At 37.0% G+C, this 15,127-nt stretch overlaps 1 protein-coding gene across 1 annotated transcript in view; it reads left to right on the forward strand.

Annotated features, from left to right (window-relative positions):
• Positions 1 to 15,127, forward strand: part of LOC143252968 (G-patch domain and KOW motifs-containing protein-like) — a 118,511-nt gene that overhangs the window by 67,058 nt on the left and 36,326 nt on the right. The window contains exon 6 of the mRNA XM_076505920.1: positions 11,782 to 11,923. Coding sequence (XP_076362035.1) covers positions 11,782 to 11,923 — 142 coding nt within the window. The remainder of the gene's footprint in view (positions 1 to 11,781; positions 11,924 to 15,127) is intronic.

A 15,127-nucleotide genomic window follows, 5' to 3' on the forward strand; every position in this document is an offset into this window, starting at 1 on the left:
TTGCAGGATCTTGTGTCACAATTGGTCATTCAGTTCACATCTTCCCCATCATTATCCATCTAACACATAGGATTTCTCTCTTCTGCAGTTCATTGGGATTTGGAACTTAATTCTAGGGTTATCTAAGTCTGGTTGACCTGGTAGTAATGAGAGTTCTTTAGAGTTTTTATTGCTGTCAGTTGTTGGGCCTGTGCAAACAGGAAATTGGTGTCCAGTCATCAGTCTCTCTTGTCTGTGTTAGTGTTTAGATTCTCCAGGGTTTACAAGTTAATCATTCCTCAGTCTGTGTTGATTTGTTTACTGGAAGTTCTCTTCTCTTTATGCTTGCTTTGCTTCAGAGCTGGGATGCACATACTAAGAGTCAGGAATTCCATAGTCTGTGCACAGATGATGAGGATTTCTTACACAGTGTTTTCATCTTTCTTTTTCTTCAATAAGTAAGACATCATAGCATAAGCTTCTTAAGGGGTAAATAGTTGTCAGGCTTCATTCTGACTATTCCAAGGTGGTTCCTTATGTTTCTCATCAAGGATGTACATGGCTTAGGGCTTCTTATTTTCAAATTGTGGACCTCCTTTCTCAGGACTAGTGCTATCTTATGTTTCTATGCCATGTTCCACAGGTAATACTGTGTAGCAGGTTCAATTTCTCAATCCAGACAGGTCCTCCTGACAGAATAGATGTTACATTGTAAACTTCAATTTAATTGGCTCTCATTTTGCAACTCTATTTGGGGAGTTGACCTCTCATTAGATCACCCAAGTGTTTTAGCAATTTGGTCTCCAATTTGAACTTTATTTATTTATTCCAACCTATTGTGAGATCCTGTTCATAGTACTAGATTGGCTGCTACAACCACGTTTCTGCTCCTGTAGTTCCTTTTAGTGCATACAGCTCTTCCATTTCTTTTGGGGCTTTTGGTGTAGGGAGCTAGGATCTGATATAATACACCCAGCTATGTAGAAGATCAAGCTTCTAGCATAAAAATTGTACTGTCTTTTACACAACACTGGGGTTTAATTTCTAATGTTGGCATATATCTTTCTCAGTTTCTACTTAGTTGAAAGGCACTTTTATTAATGGTAATGACATGCATATCAGCAATCTTCTGAGAGAAGGTTGAACCCTTTTCAGTCAATAATATCAACTATAACATGTTTTTTGACATGGCTCTTTCACAAAGATTTTGCATGTTCCACAGTCACCATTGTTTATAATTGCCTTATTGATTACCATTTGATTATTGTGACTATATGTTTTTGAACCCCTAAAACACTCCAGGTTTCTTCATAGTTCTGGTCCCATATGACCATTCCAGTTACTTACAAGGTAGGTTAAAGTTACGTATACTTTCTCTACACCTGTTTGTGTTCTGACTCTTGTGTGCAATGTATCCCCTTTATCTGCAGGTTTATTTTTCATGGTAGTTGACCTATAGACTTCAACAGTTAAATGATTTGCACTTTGTCCACAGACCATTTTATCAATCTTTTTACATCCTTAGTTCTTTTTACCCAGCATCCTCTCAAATGAGAGATAGGTTTAGTCCTTTTCTCCAATTCACATATTCTCGCTCTTTCTATGTCGCATCAAATTGTAATTTTGGTTATATTTAGTGAGGGTCTTAAAGATTTGGTTGCTTGTAAAGGTACTAGATATCACATTTTATTTTGGGCTCTTTTTGCAGGTGAGGTATCTTCTGCAAGTCATTTGTGATCAGGTTTCTTTTTTCTGTGACCTTAGCAGTCCAGTCATATTGCTCACCCTGAGGTCATTGTGCAGGTTGTTGTGTGGACTATTTTCCAGGCTTTTCTCTTCTTCATATCTTCCACTACCTACCATTACGCTTATGACATGGTTTTGTCAATGAATTTCCTGTCAGTTTGGGCACAGTTACTTACCATTTGTCTCACTTCTCTAATTTTTGGTTACAGTGTTCCACTAATGGGAAGGTTGTTTAAATTCTGATCCATGACCTTGTTTCTATCTCTTCTCCACCTCCTCTGTTCTCTTCCCATTTGACATTTTCTTCCTCCAATCCCATCTATCTTCAGCATCTTGAGGATGTGGTATTGGATCTTTTAGCTGAAAATGTCATTGAGAGGGAAAATGCCCATTCTCTGTTTTTTCAGCAGGGTTGAGTGTCTGATAAACAGACTATAAAATTTCAACCAATTTATAGTCATTCCACAGTTCTGGGTGGACAATTTTTTTTTCATTTAGTGCACAGAAGACCATAGTCAATGTGTCAAAATGCTATTTAACATGTCCTAATTGCCATGTCTTCCAGATATTTTCTATGTTTTGCATATTGAATTTCAGTTTTCCAATTCTATGTTTTTCTCTTTGACACAATATTAAGCCCTGACGTGTTTAACCAAATCATGAAGATTTCACTCGCCACCTTCACAATTTAAATCTGAGACTCCATTTCTGCATGAATGATTGGCTTCTCTTGGCCAGTTCTCAGGTGGTGAACTATTCTCACACCCTCATAGTAGTTGGTGCATCTTTGCAATTTATTCAATTCTTACCTTGCTCAGCCTTAATCTCTGCCTTTCAGGATCACTGCCAATGTTTGCTTTTACTATAGGACTCATCTCTTTCCAGGGACTCTCCTACCTCCCCTTAGTGTGGATTCCTGTATGTGATGAGGGGACCTCTCAGGGAAGGTTCTGTTCTTTCAGTGTACCTCCTTTGGGATCTAAACATCCACCCACATGTTTGCTGTGCATAGTGACCCATGAAGGGGGGAGAGGATCCTAGTGTTCTAAGCCCTACACACCACTTTGGCCCTGAATTCCTGTAGATGGTCAGCCTTGGGGTGGCCCCCCTAGGGTCAGTTGGCTGGTCCACTTGGGCTAGGGTCAACCAAGTATCAGTGTTGAATGTTCTCTTCAGGTGTTGTGGATATTGTATCTGATGCTAGTATTTGAGTATAGTGCTCACGAAACCCTGGCATTGCTGTAGTGTCCTTGTTTGGCATTGTAGTGCATCCCCTTCCAGGGCTTTAATGGTGGGTGGGGTCAGTGGGCATTGAAATATCCTTTATTTATTATGGATCCTCCAAATACAAAGTTAAATAAAATAGTGAAAAAACAGTCCATAGTTAAATGACCACATCCTGAAGATTCTGAGAAGCAACCTTCAACATCTGTAACACCTGTACCTCATTTTCTTATATTACATTCTCTTTCAGATAAACCTTTAGAGCAAAAGTCTCATATTTTCATTCAGAAGGGACTATAGGGCCTTCCTGGCTCTTCAAAGTCAGTAAAGAAGCTTCACTCTGGTGACATATTGTTGGAAACATCCACATCTCAACGCAGTGAACTCCTCTTTCAGTCAGAGGTGATTGGGGAAATACCTATTGAGGTTACACCTCATGCTATTTCGAATTTTTCATGAGGAGATATTGTTAAGAGGGATTTGAAGAACATCCCCGAGTCAGAGATTCTCGCTGGTTTTTCTACCCAAGGAGTTTATGTTGTGAGGCATATTTAACATTTAAATCATAAATCACTGCATTCACCTCCAACCTTAATTGCAGGGTATGGCCATACATTCCAAACCCTCTCAGATGATTCCAGTGTCAGAGGTTTGGTCACTCAAAGACATCATGTCATAATTCCTTGATGTGTGCTCGTTGGGGTGAAATAGACCTTCATTGCATCAATTGCGATGGCTCTCGCCCATCCTACTTTTGTTCTTGCCCTAAATGGTTGGAAGAAAACGAGGTGCAGCATTTGAAGATGATTCAAAATACCCTGTGGCTTGAAAGTTGCTGTTCACCATTTCATCTCAGATGTATGCTACTGCACTTTGCTTGACTACTACAGTGGGAGTAGAGACAGATTTTTGTGTGTCTCTAAAAGAATCATTTTCAAACTATATGAAAAGTCTTTTGACCTCCATGATTGGAAAAGTTGATGAATCAACATCAACACCCATCTCTGTCTCTAACATTCATTCCAGTAAATCCTAAGATTCACTTCCTTAGGTTCTGCTTAAGGGCATTTCATCGGGTACATCTTTTTCTCTCACTCCTCGATATAAAACGATCATTTGTTCACGTCCTCAGTCACTGGAATCTTCTTCCAACAACAAAGACCTGCCCAATGGATCCTGACAGACCTCCCTCAAATAAAGACAGTAAAGAAAAAAGACATGGTCTTAAACAGAAGGGCTCCACACCCAATTTCCTTACACATCCGTGTTTGTTTTCTCTACCTGTCACCTGGAGAGACCTAGGATCAATTAGCTATTAATACTCTCATTGAACAGTTGCCATCTCCCTTTTCAATTCTGGGGGACTTTAATAGACATCATCCCCTCTGGAGTAGTGCTGATATTGATGAGAGTATGCTCTCTGATCACAACCTTTCTGTTTTCAGTAGTGGTTCTTTTACTTATTTTCATGCACCTAGTCACTCCTTTACTGCTATTGGTCTCTCAGTTTGCTCCCATTCACTATTCTCCCACTTTTCATGGAGGGTTGACAGTAACCCATGAGGCTGTGATCATTTTCCCACAGTTTTGAGAGGGACTTGCCGTGCTCAATGCCACTCAGCCCACATTCACCAGTGGAAGCTGGATCAAGCAAACTGGTCCTCTTTCACTGCTCTCACAGAACTTATCCTGCCATCAATAGAGGACTGTGTGGAGGCAGCAGTAATGGACTGTATTATACAGGGAGCTGCTCAGTGTTTACCTAAAGCTTCGATACGTTGTCCATGATATCCTCGTCTGTGGTGGAATCCTGCCTGCCACATGGCACGAAAGGCTCTAAAACAGGCCTGGGATACTTTAGATAGGTATCACTCACTCTCAAACCACATTTCTTTCCAACAGGCCTGTGCACATGCTTGGTGGGTAAGATGGATTAAGTTCACAACCAGCATATCTTCTATCACCAGTTCCAAAGTCATATGGGACAAGATTCAAAAGGTCAGTGGGCAATATAATTCTGTCCCCCTCTCAATCTTGCTCTGTGATGGTCAGGAAGTAGCTTTTACCAGGAGCATCGTGAATACTCTGGGTGAAAGCTTTTGCCAGGTATCTGGAACTTCTACTTCTTCCTCCATCTTTTTATCCATAAACACTTGGGCAGAGTGATCACTTCTTTCCTTTCCTTTCGAGCTGATTGTTTCTATGACTATAATTGTCCCTTTACACTGGTCAAACTCAAACTGGCTCTTCATTGGTCTGGAAGTACATCGATCGGACCTGATGATGTATACTATAAAATGCTGTGCCATCTATCTCTTGCTATTTTTCTGATTGTTTTTAACCAGATCTGGCAGGAGAAAATTTTTCCTGATGCCTGGCACCAGGCTATTGTCCTACCCTTCTCGAAGCCTGGGAAGGATCCCAAGATTCCTTCAAATTACCATTCAATTGCTTTGACGAGCTGTCTCTTTAAGACTTTCAAGAGGATGGTTAATGTTCATCTTGTTTGATTCCTCAAATCAAACAACCTCCTCTTCCCACCCAGTGTGGGTTTCAATGACAGCTCTCCACCATGGACCAGCTGATTCAACTTGAAACATCAATAGTAGAAGTCTTCCTCAAACAACGTCTTGTATCAATATTCTTTGAAAATGAGAAGGCTTATGATATAAGATGGAGTTATGGCATTTTGCGAGAGCTCCATTTATGTGGGATAAGTGGTCATTTACCCATTTTTATTAAAATTTGTTAATGAACAGGCAATTCCAAGTTTATGTGGGTTTGACACTTTCCCATTCTTTTCTACAGGAACTTGAAATCCCTCAGTGCTGTGTTTTGAATGTCACACTTTCCAGTACAAAGATTAATACCATCACTGAACAACTCCCTCTTCCTGTTGCAAACAGACTCTATGTCGACAAGTTTGATATCTCATGTCAGTCGTCAAACATGAGATATATTGAGTGGCAGCTACAGACTGCCTTCAATCATTTATTGAAGTGGCCCAGAGCAAACAGTTTTAACTTCTATCTCTCTTAACCATTTGCATGCACTTTTGCTGACAATGGGGCATTCTCCCTGATTCTGAACTCTCTATTGGTGAAATTGTGCTGCCTGTTGTCCGTGAGACAAAGTTCTTGTGGCCTATCTTTGACCGTTAGCTGACCTCTCTATACCACACATCAAGCAGCTACAGGTTAAATGTACAAGAGCACTGAACATCCTCCATGTCTTTTCTTCCACCATTTGGGGAGCAGATCAATGTTCTGTGCTAAAGATATATAGTTCTCTTATTCAATCAAAACTAGACTATGGGTCACTGGCCTATGGCTCTGCCAGAACCTTGGCCTTGAAGATGCTGGAACCTGTTCTTCATCAAGGACTTTGGCTCAGCACCAGGGCTTTCTACACTTCCTCAGTTCAGAGCTTAGACACAAAGTCTCATGAACCTCCTTTATACCTTTGTCATTTGCAACTATCTTTTTGTGTGCTTCAAAACTTTGATCTTTACCACAGTATCCCACCTGGGGTTGTGTTTTCCTTCCTTGATAGCCCTTGCTTTTTCAAAACAGATGATCTGCCATTGCTTCTTTTGGTCTTCGTATCCAGGCGCAGTTAGATGAATTGGGTTTGTCCTTGGATAGCATTGATGTATCCACTGATGAGCCCATCCCACCATGCCTTATAGCAGTCCTCAAGTGTGACCTATCTTTTAAGTCATCTGAGAAAACATGTACTCCCAATTGGAAATACTGTCTGTTATTTCATGAACATTTTTTGAACCATCCTCCTATTTCTTCTTATATGGATTGTTCAAAATCACTTGAGTCTGTGTGCTCTATCATGTTTTGTTATGGTTCAGTAGTTGCAGACAGAATCTCCTCTATAGTTTCTGTGTTCATTGCCAAATTGTACACCATTTCTATTGCTCTGGAGTACTCAAATTGCACTATTTATACTGACTCGTTTAGTTCTCTACTGACCCTTGAATCACTTCACGTTAGTTCACACTCTGTTCTAGCCAATATTCAAAACTGACTGGCCCCTTTCTCTTTAACATCTACTTCTATCCGGTTTTTCTGGATACCAGGCCACATTGGCATTGGTGGGTATGGGCTCACTGACACCGCAGCTAAATTTGTCTCCTCTGGCACTATCACTGCTGTGCCTCTTCCATACATGGACTATGGTCCTGTATTCAAGGCTCGGCTCCATGCCAGTTGGCAGTCAACTTGGAGTGAGCAATGTGAAAACAAGCTTTTCCAAATAAAACCCTCTATTGGACTTTAGCCATTCTGCTTTCATAAGAATGGGAAAGAGGAAGTTGTTCTAACTCGACAATGCATTGGTCATAGTAACTCATCATTTTCTTTTATCTGGGACTAATGCAGCAATGTGTTGTCTGTGTTAGCTCAGGTCATAAAAAGCTGCATTTTACTGTCTTGTCATCACTATGATTCTCAACGATGGCACCATTTTAGACATGTTTTGTTCTAAGGTTTATCTGTAACGTTAGCCAGTGTTATTGACAATGGTGACACTGACCACTGTAGAAATGTTTTTAGTTTTTTAAAGGCCATTAATATTTTTAATGCTGTTTAAGTATTTTAATTTATACGTTGGCCTGTTTTTAATATTATTCCCTTTTAAGAATCAAAGTACGTCTAGTTCAATTTGAAATTAGAAAATGGCTGTGATGTCAAATAACTCAAAACCAGGACTGGAAAGACCAACTTCAGGTGACTGATGCTGATTTTTGAACTTACCAGTTAGTGATCCTGGTGAGTTATGATAATTACAGTTATGCTACAGAAAGTCCTTTACAACTTGTATTACTGTAGTTTTTCTCTTACTGCTGTGGACTAGATTTTAACATTAGATTTAATGCTATTTATATTTCTAACTCAAAAATTAAACTTTATTTTGTTTTACCTTAATTTCCTTTTATGAATTTTAATAATTTTACTTTAATTTGAACTTTTTACCAGATGTTTTGCACAAATAGCCTAGTTGCTTTGCACCATAAAACTTCAAACAAACCAACTCTCCTACCTGTATAGGATGGCTTCATCAGTTTCTCCAGTAACATATTCTTGGTTTTTAATGTTTGCCATTTATTTTACACCTAATTGTGTTAGTTTATCACTTGTCTTATTCTCTTGCATCTCATTGTTGCTAGGCCTTGAATGAGATTTACCTGGTGGGTATTTGAACAATTTCACATACACATTTGTTACTCTCCAGTTACCATTCTTCAGCTGGCACACCATTCCTGAGATGGGTGTTTAAGTTGTTTTTTTCCCCCTTTTTGTTTAACAGGATTTAACCATGTGGCTTATGTTGCTTCCAACATTGTGCTTAATTCCCAAAATCTGCATTGGGTCAGGAATAACATGAAATGCTGAAACCATCTGCCTTGGCCCTACTATTGCACACTATCAAGATGGGATATACTGCAAGACTACAAAAGGTATTGTTGTGGTATATGTACAATATAAGATTAAAATGCTTAATTTGGACTGCAAAAGTTCATGGATTATTATGAAAAAGGCTGCCACTAGGGAGTGACTTCCCACTTCTTTGGTTTGTGCTTGCAGTCTTTTAAATATAAGGTTTTGATGTCATCCTTTGCACTGTAAACAGTGAAGACATTTTCAGCAGGTAAATCTATGGGGATCTAGTCACTTTAGATCTCCCCAGAATGAATTCTTCTTCCCCACTTCTTCAAATGGAGCACACTTTCCATTTCCTAGGCACTGGAGTGGTAGATCTTAGAGAATTACTCACTGCTTGGGCTTAGCACAGTGTGGTGAGAAGTATGGTGAAAGTGACATTGTCTATTTAATATAGGTCATTCCTCTAACAACTAATGTGTCCTTCTCCTTCAGCCAGAGTCTGTCTGACATAGTCGAGATAAATACACAACATACATTTGTATGATGCTCTAACCACACAAGAAACATTTGTTCACTGACTGCTTCTGGCAAGGTTGTGCAAACATTTTAATCTGAATGAAACTGCACATATCAGCACTAGTGGGCGCATAGTAAACTGCCCAGGGTATATATGTTATTCCGACTGATATTTATTTTACCACCCAGGCTCTGGTAATTGGAAATTTGTTGGTAGAAACCGTTTCAGTTGTCATTTTCAAACTGTTTGTTATGAAGGATGTGGATATATGGTGGTCACTGAAAGGAAAAGATTTGTTGATTTGAAACTGAACTGCCAACAGCGAAGGAAGCAAAATCTGCTGATGGTTTATAACTAATACATCTGAAACAAAAAAGAAAGATGTTTAGCATCTTTTTCATCATGGGCATTGTGGAGAAACCATTGGTAGAGAAATACTGATCAAATTATCTAGTGCTGGCTACTCAGCTTCTCCATACCATTATGCCACAGATTCATTTAGAACTGTTGCTAAAGTTTTGTCACTTTAGTAATAATGAGTGTGGCTTAGCACCTTGGTTAAAATTGCTTCAGTTGTGTTAATGTGATTCATTCAAAATGTTTCAAATCTTACTGTTAAAGAAACTTATGTTGTAGGAATTTGTAGTGATGTATAGTATCTATATTAATATATTAGTACTCAAACTGGTTTTTAATGGATTTTGTGAGAAAACTTTAAACATTTTAAATTATAATAAATATAAAAGTATTTATATAATTTGAAAATATTTAATTTGAAACAAGATTATAATAACCACAATGAAAAAATAATTGGAATCCTTTTTTGGACATTTCGTATCTTAGACCGATATAAGACCTATTACTATATGAAAATCTTTAGAACCATTAAATAACCAGATAGTAATATGAAATGGGCGGTGACATGCCATTTATGCCCAAACATCATACTGTGGGCTTGACTGCTAATTTCAGGAACATTTTTATTGTCTCTTCTCTTGATGTTTTGTATTTATTTTTATTTGTGTCAGATGTGGCACATTATTGGAAAGAGCATCCACATCTGATGAATTTGTGTGTGTGTGTGTGTGTGTGTGAATGAGCCCAGAAAAGTTAAGGTTTAAGTGAATAAATGATGTATTTCAGTACAATGTGGGTCTTAATTCTTTACTTCTCACAGTACCTTAAATAAATAAATAAAAAAGGGGGAGCACACCACATAATGACCCTCCTTATTATTTGTGCTCTGATGTTTGATGTTTGTACAGTGGCTGCAATTTATTTTTCATGTGTTGTATTTCTAACTTCATGAAATTACATTTAATTATGTGTATGTGTGTGTGTGTATTATGTATATCTTATTGTTATCTATTTATGGTTTATAATGGTAGTTCTTATTTTGAAGTTGTATTAGTATAGAATTGTGTTGTCTCTTATGCCTACATATAGTGATGTGTAAATGTTTTATAGTAATGAGAGTGTAAGTTCCCCAATTATTTAACCAATATGAGAATTTATTTTATTGAATTTTAACTTAACAGTTAAAGTTGCTTGGAATGGCTTATAGATAAAGGGATATATGATATACATATGCTTATATTTTATTTTCTTCCTTCCTTAATTAATAAGATGGAAATTCCTAATTCACCAGCAATCTTCATGCACACATTTGTGTAGTTTTAATACAAGAACTTAGACCAAGGAAGGTGCACTCATCAGTGTGGTAAATTTTCAGTTTGTTTACATTGTTTCTAGTCTTTCTTACTCTGAACTCAACTGAAGTAGGCTAAACTTCCTGTTATCTGTGGGTACTAAATGAAAGTTAGTCAGTGCACCTGAAAATACCACAGTATTATGTTATTACTCCCACCCTATGCAATGGAAATGAACGGTATCAGAGTATTGTCACTTTTGATTTTACACCATTATTTGCTGTTGTCTAACCTGTCGGATATTACCGTACGAACATAATGCCTATAAAAGTACAGACAGTCGTAACATTTGAAACAGAAGTGAGATGAATGCAGTCACAGCTCCCAGGACAGAAATAACATATGACAAATATGTAGGAGTCAAAACTTTGATTGTTGAAGGCTATTTCACATTTCAGTAAAAGCTCTATGGAAGCTTTAAGAGGGTACTTGAAACTTAGGTTTTTTTAGTAATTGAATTGGTGAAGGTAGAAAGTCAACTTTGCAGGAGTGATTATAAATAACTTGGGGTAAAGTCTTTAGCATGGCATTAACAATTCAGTAGAAATTTTACCAATGACATAATTACACAATTACCTCCAGAAAAATTAAGATACATATTACCATGAAATGGCTTCATTAACCATTTCATGACAGGTTAAGGGTCAAAGACCATGTTATTGCATTTGTTGACTTGCATTTAAACTTTTATTTAACTACTGTTTTATGAAAGAATTGATGATGTAATGATTGCTAATGTGTTTATGCAGATTTCTATCTATTATATCATTCTCTCAGAAAATAAGACCTGTTGAATAGGTCAAGCAGTAAGCAAAAATATTTTCAGTATTATGAATATTGTATAAAAATATAAAACTTGTATACATGTTCAGGACATATGTTGTCCTCACTCTTCATCTGAGACTTTAGCAAATATTGGTGACATGGTAAATTTTATAATTTTAATGTAGGTATATCACAGCATAAAAAGACAGAAGTATTTAACATTTTGTTGGTTTGCTTAAATGAATATTGTACATAGGTCTGATCTTCTGGTTCTACTCATATATATTTGTTGAATATTTGAACAATATTAAATTACTTTAAACTAAATGATTAAGTAGACTTTAATGCTCACAGCAGCCTTTGAAATGTGCAACAGGTGTGTTAGTGACATATGATGATTCAGTTTGAGCCTCAAATTACTGGTGCTTTTTCTTGTTTATTTCAGATAAAGAAAAATATGAAAACTACTCCAACAAAAATGAAAAAGAGGAAAAAAGTTATGTGTTTGAACATAATCATTCACCACTTTCACATAAAAATGAAGATCATTCAAATTGCAAAAAGAAGAAAAGGCATCATCATACTTTGTAAGTACAGAAATTGAATGAATTATAGTGAAACAATTTTGTGTCACCATGTTTGGCCATGCTCTATCTAATAACTGTACTTCATAGTGATGCAACATAGTTTTAATTGCAAAACACTTTGTTTTAAGGCTGTTTTGACCAATGTACACCACTTCTTGAATGCTTTTCATAATCCATCTAATATATGAAGACAATGGTTTCTCACCCCCTTTTTCAACAGTCTGTGTACACAGAAATTTATAGGTATTGCATTCAGCAGCTTGATTTGTATGTCATCATCTTAAATGGCATAAATACTCAGTTAATTTTCCAACTGCTTGGAGTATGCTAAAGTTGAACAGATGTGTCATGGAAGCAACTTATGTACAGAACTTTTGTCACATTTTCAAGTGGATATCCTTCTTGACTATGTTGCATGCTTATGTCTGGGATACTTGGATAGTTTTAGCCACAAACCTTTATATTCTTGGATTCTTACCTGTTACAAATGTTGAACTATGCTTTTCATCATTACATTATAATTTGCAGCAGATTTCTTTCTGGATGGTCTTGGTTCCCCAAGTTAATACATATTCTTTTGTTTTCCAGTACCATTAAATACAAGAGTTATCCCTAGCTTGAAAACTTTAAATGCCTGATGTGAACACATGGTCCAGGTACAGTTATGTGAAGAAATTAGGACACCCTATGAAAGCCTGTGTATTTTTGTAACAATTATGGATATATAGATATGTAATCTCAATTTTAACAATACTGAGAGATTATAGGAATATAATTAAACAATTAAAACTGAAGAAAAGACTTTTCAAGATCTTCTGCAAAATGCAATTCTTCAAAAATGCACATTCTAACTGAGGAAAAAGTTAGGACACCCCCACATTTATACCCACTTAAAATGGCTTAACTCACACACAGGTGTATCACACCAGGTGCACGTGATTAGAAGATTGTGAATGAGGCTTGCCCTATTTAAACCTCAGACATTTAGTTTGGTGTGCTCCTGACTGTTGGAAGTGAGAGTGAGCATCGTGGTGAGAGCAAAAGAGCTGTCTGAGGCCTTCAGAAAGAAAATTGTAGCAGCTTATGAGTCTGGTAAGGGATTTAAAAAGATCTCAAAAGAATTTGAAATCAGCCATTAAACTGTATGGAAAATAGTCAACAAGGTCTGGTCATCCAAGCAAGTTCACCCAAGAGCAGACTGCAAGATGCTTAAAGAGGTCTCCAAAAACCCTAAAATGTCATCACGGGGCATACAGCAGGCTCTGGCTACTGTTGATGTGAAAGTGCATGCCTCTACAATCAGAAAGAGACTGCACAAGTTTAACTTGCATGGGAGGTGTGCAAGGAGGAAACCTTTGCTCTCTAAGAGAAACATCAAGGCCAGGCTGAAGTTTGCCAGAAAGAATGTAGACAAAGACCAGGACTTCTGGAATAATGTTCTTTGGACAGATGAATCCAAAATTGAATTATTTGGACACCAGAACAGAGGACATGTTTGGTGTAAACCAAATACAGCATTCCAGGAAAAGAACCTCATACAGCTGTGAAGCATGGAGGTGGAAGTGTCATGGTTTGGGGCTGCTTTGCTGCAGCAGGACCTGGACAACTCACAATCATAGAATCCACCCCTACTGTGTATCAAAGGGTGCTTGAGGAACATGTGAGTCCATCTGTAAGAAAATTAAAGCTGAAGCGGAACTGGACCCTGCAACACGACAATGACCCAAAACATACCAGTAAATCCACCAAGGACTGGCTTAAAACTAAGAAATGGAGAGTCCTGGAATGGCCGAGTCATAGCTCAGATATTAATCTCATTGAGATGCTATGGGATAACTTGAAATGGGCTGTACATGCAAGAAACCTCTCAAACATCTCACAGCTGACAGAATTCTTTATTGAGGAGTGGGGCAAACTTTCTTCAGACCAATGTCGGAGACTGGTAGATGGCTACAAGAAGCATTTCACTGGAGTTATTTCAGCCAAAAGGGGTAACACTAGCTATTAGGGGGTAGGGTGTTCTAACTTTTTCCTCAGTTTGAACTTGCATTTTTGTAGCATTACATTTACAGAAGATCTTGAAAAGTCTTTTCTTCAGTTTTAATTGGTTAGTTATATTCCTATAATCTCTCAGTACTTTTAAAATTTATATTAAATATCTATATATCCAAAATTGTTACAAAAATACACAGGCTTTTATAGGGTGTCCTAATTTTTTCACATGACTGTATATGAATAATTTACTTTTGAAATGCTTGTTACTTACTCTTCCCCAAAATGTTCAATGTTAGGGGTGTTATAGTACTTATAAAATGAGGTCTGGTATGGCACTGTACTTATCATCTGTGGGTTGTGGGTTTGCATCCACATCACACCAAACATGCTCATCCTTTCAGCCATGAAATATCCAATATTTATATTGGATAAACTGGTGATCTTGGAATTTAATTTTGAGTCCCTCAGGGCTGTGTTTTGAGTGTCACACTTTTCAGTATGAAGATTAATGCCATCACTGAACAACTCATACAACAACTACAAATGTGTGTATGATTTCTGTATAAATGTCTTGTTTATCTGGAGTAGTTTTGTGCAATTTTCATTCTGTTTTTGTACATTCATTTCATGCAAAAAATTGAAATAGTCCTCAGTTTTTTAACACTAGAATATAGCTAACATTCAATGAGTTTTTGTCTGTATTTGTGTGCATGTTATTGGTTGAAACTTTTGAAGAGATAAATGATGTAATCATCAAATGAATCCTGAAAAATAATAATGCATCTCTTTTTCTATATGGGATAGATCATTGTTGATTTTTTTATACAATGAAATAATAACATTTTCTCAAATGACACCTCCAAGTAACAGCTAAGTTTTATGGAAAATAGTAATGAAATTTATGTGGTTGTAAGTGTAAAGTTAAAAAGGTTACCTTGGCATAGATTCAATGCAGTTAAAAACTTTTTTGTCAGAAGTACACTTAAAAAACACTAAATTAAAATTAACAAAATTCTTCAATAAAAATTAACTTAAAGAAATTACAGGGTTTATTTGTGGTAGCTTTAAACTAAACAGACAGTTCTCTTTCTGTGGAAGATTTTTTAAAGTCTTTTTACAGTGTTGCTTTGAAAGTTGTTTACAACTGAAGTTTTCACTTCATCATTTTATTAGTGTATTTTATAATATGTTGTTAGTAATTTTGCAGTT

This window comes from Tachypleus tridentatus, chromosome 6 (assembly GCF_004210375.1).
Source record: "Tachypleus tridentatus isolate NWPU-2018 chromosome 6, ASM421037v1, whole genome shotgun sequence".
NCBI lineage: Eukaryota > Metazoa > Arthropoda > Merostomata > Xiphosura > Limulidae > Tachypleus > Tachypleus tridentatus.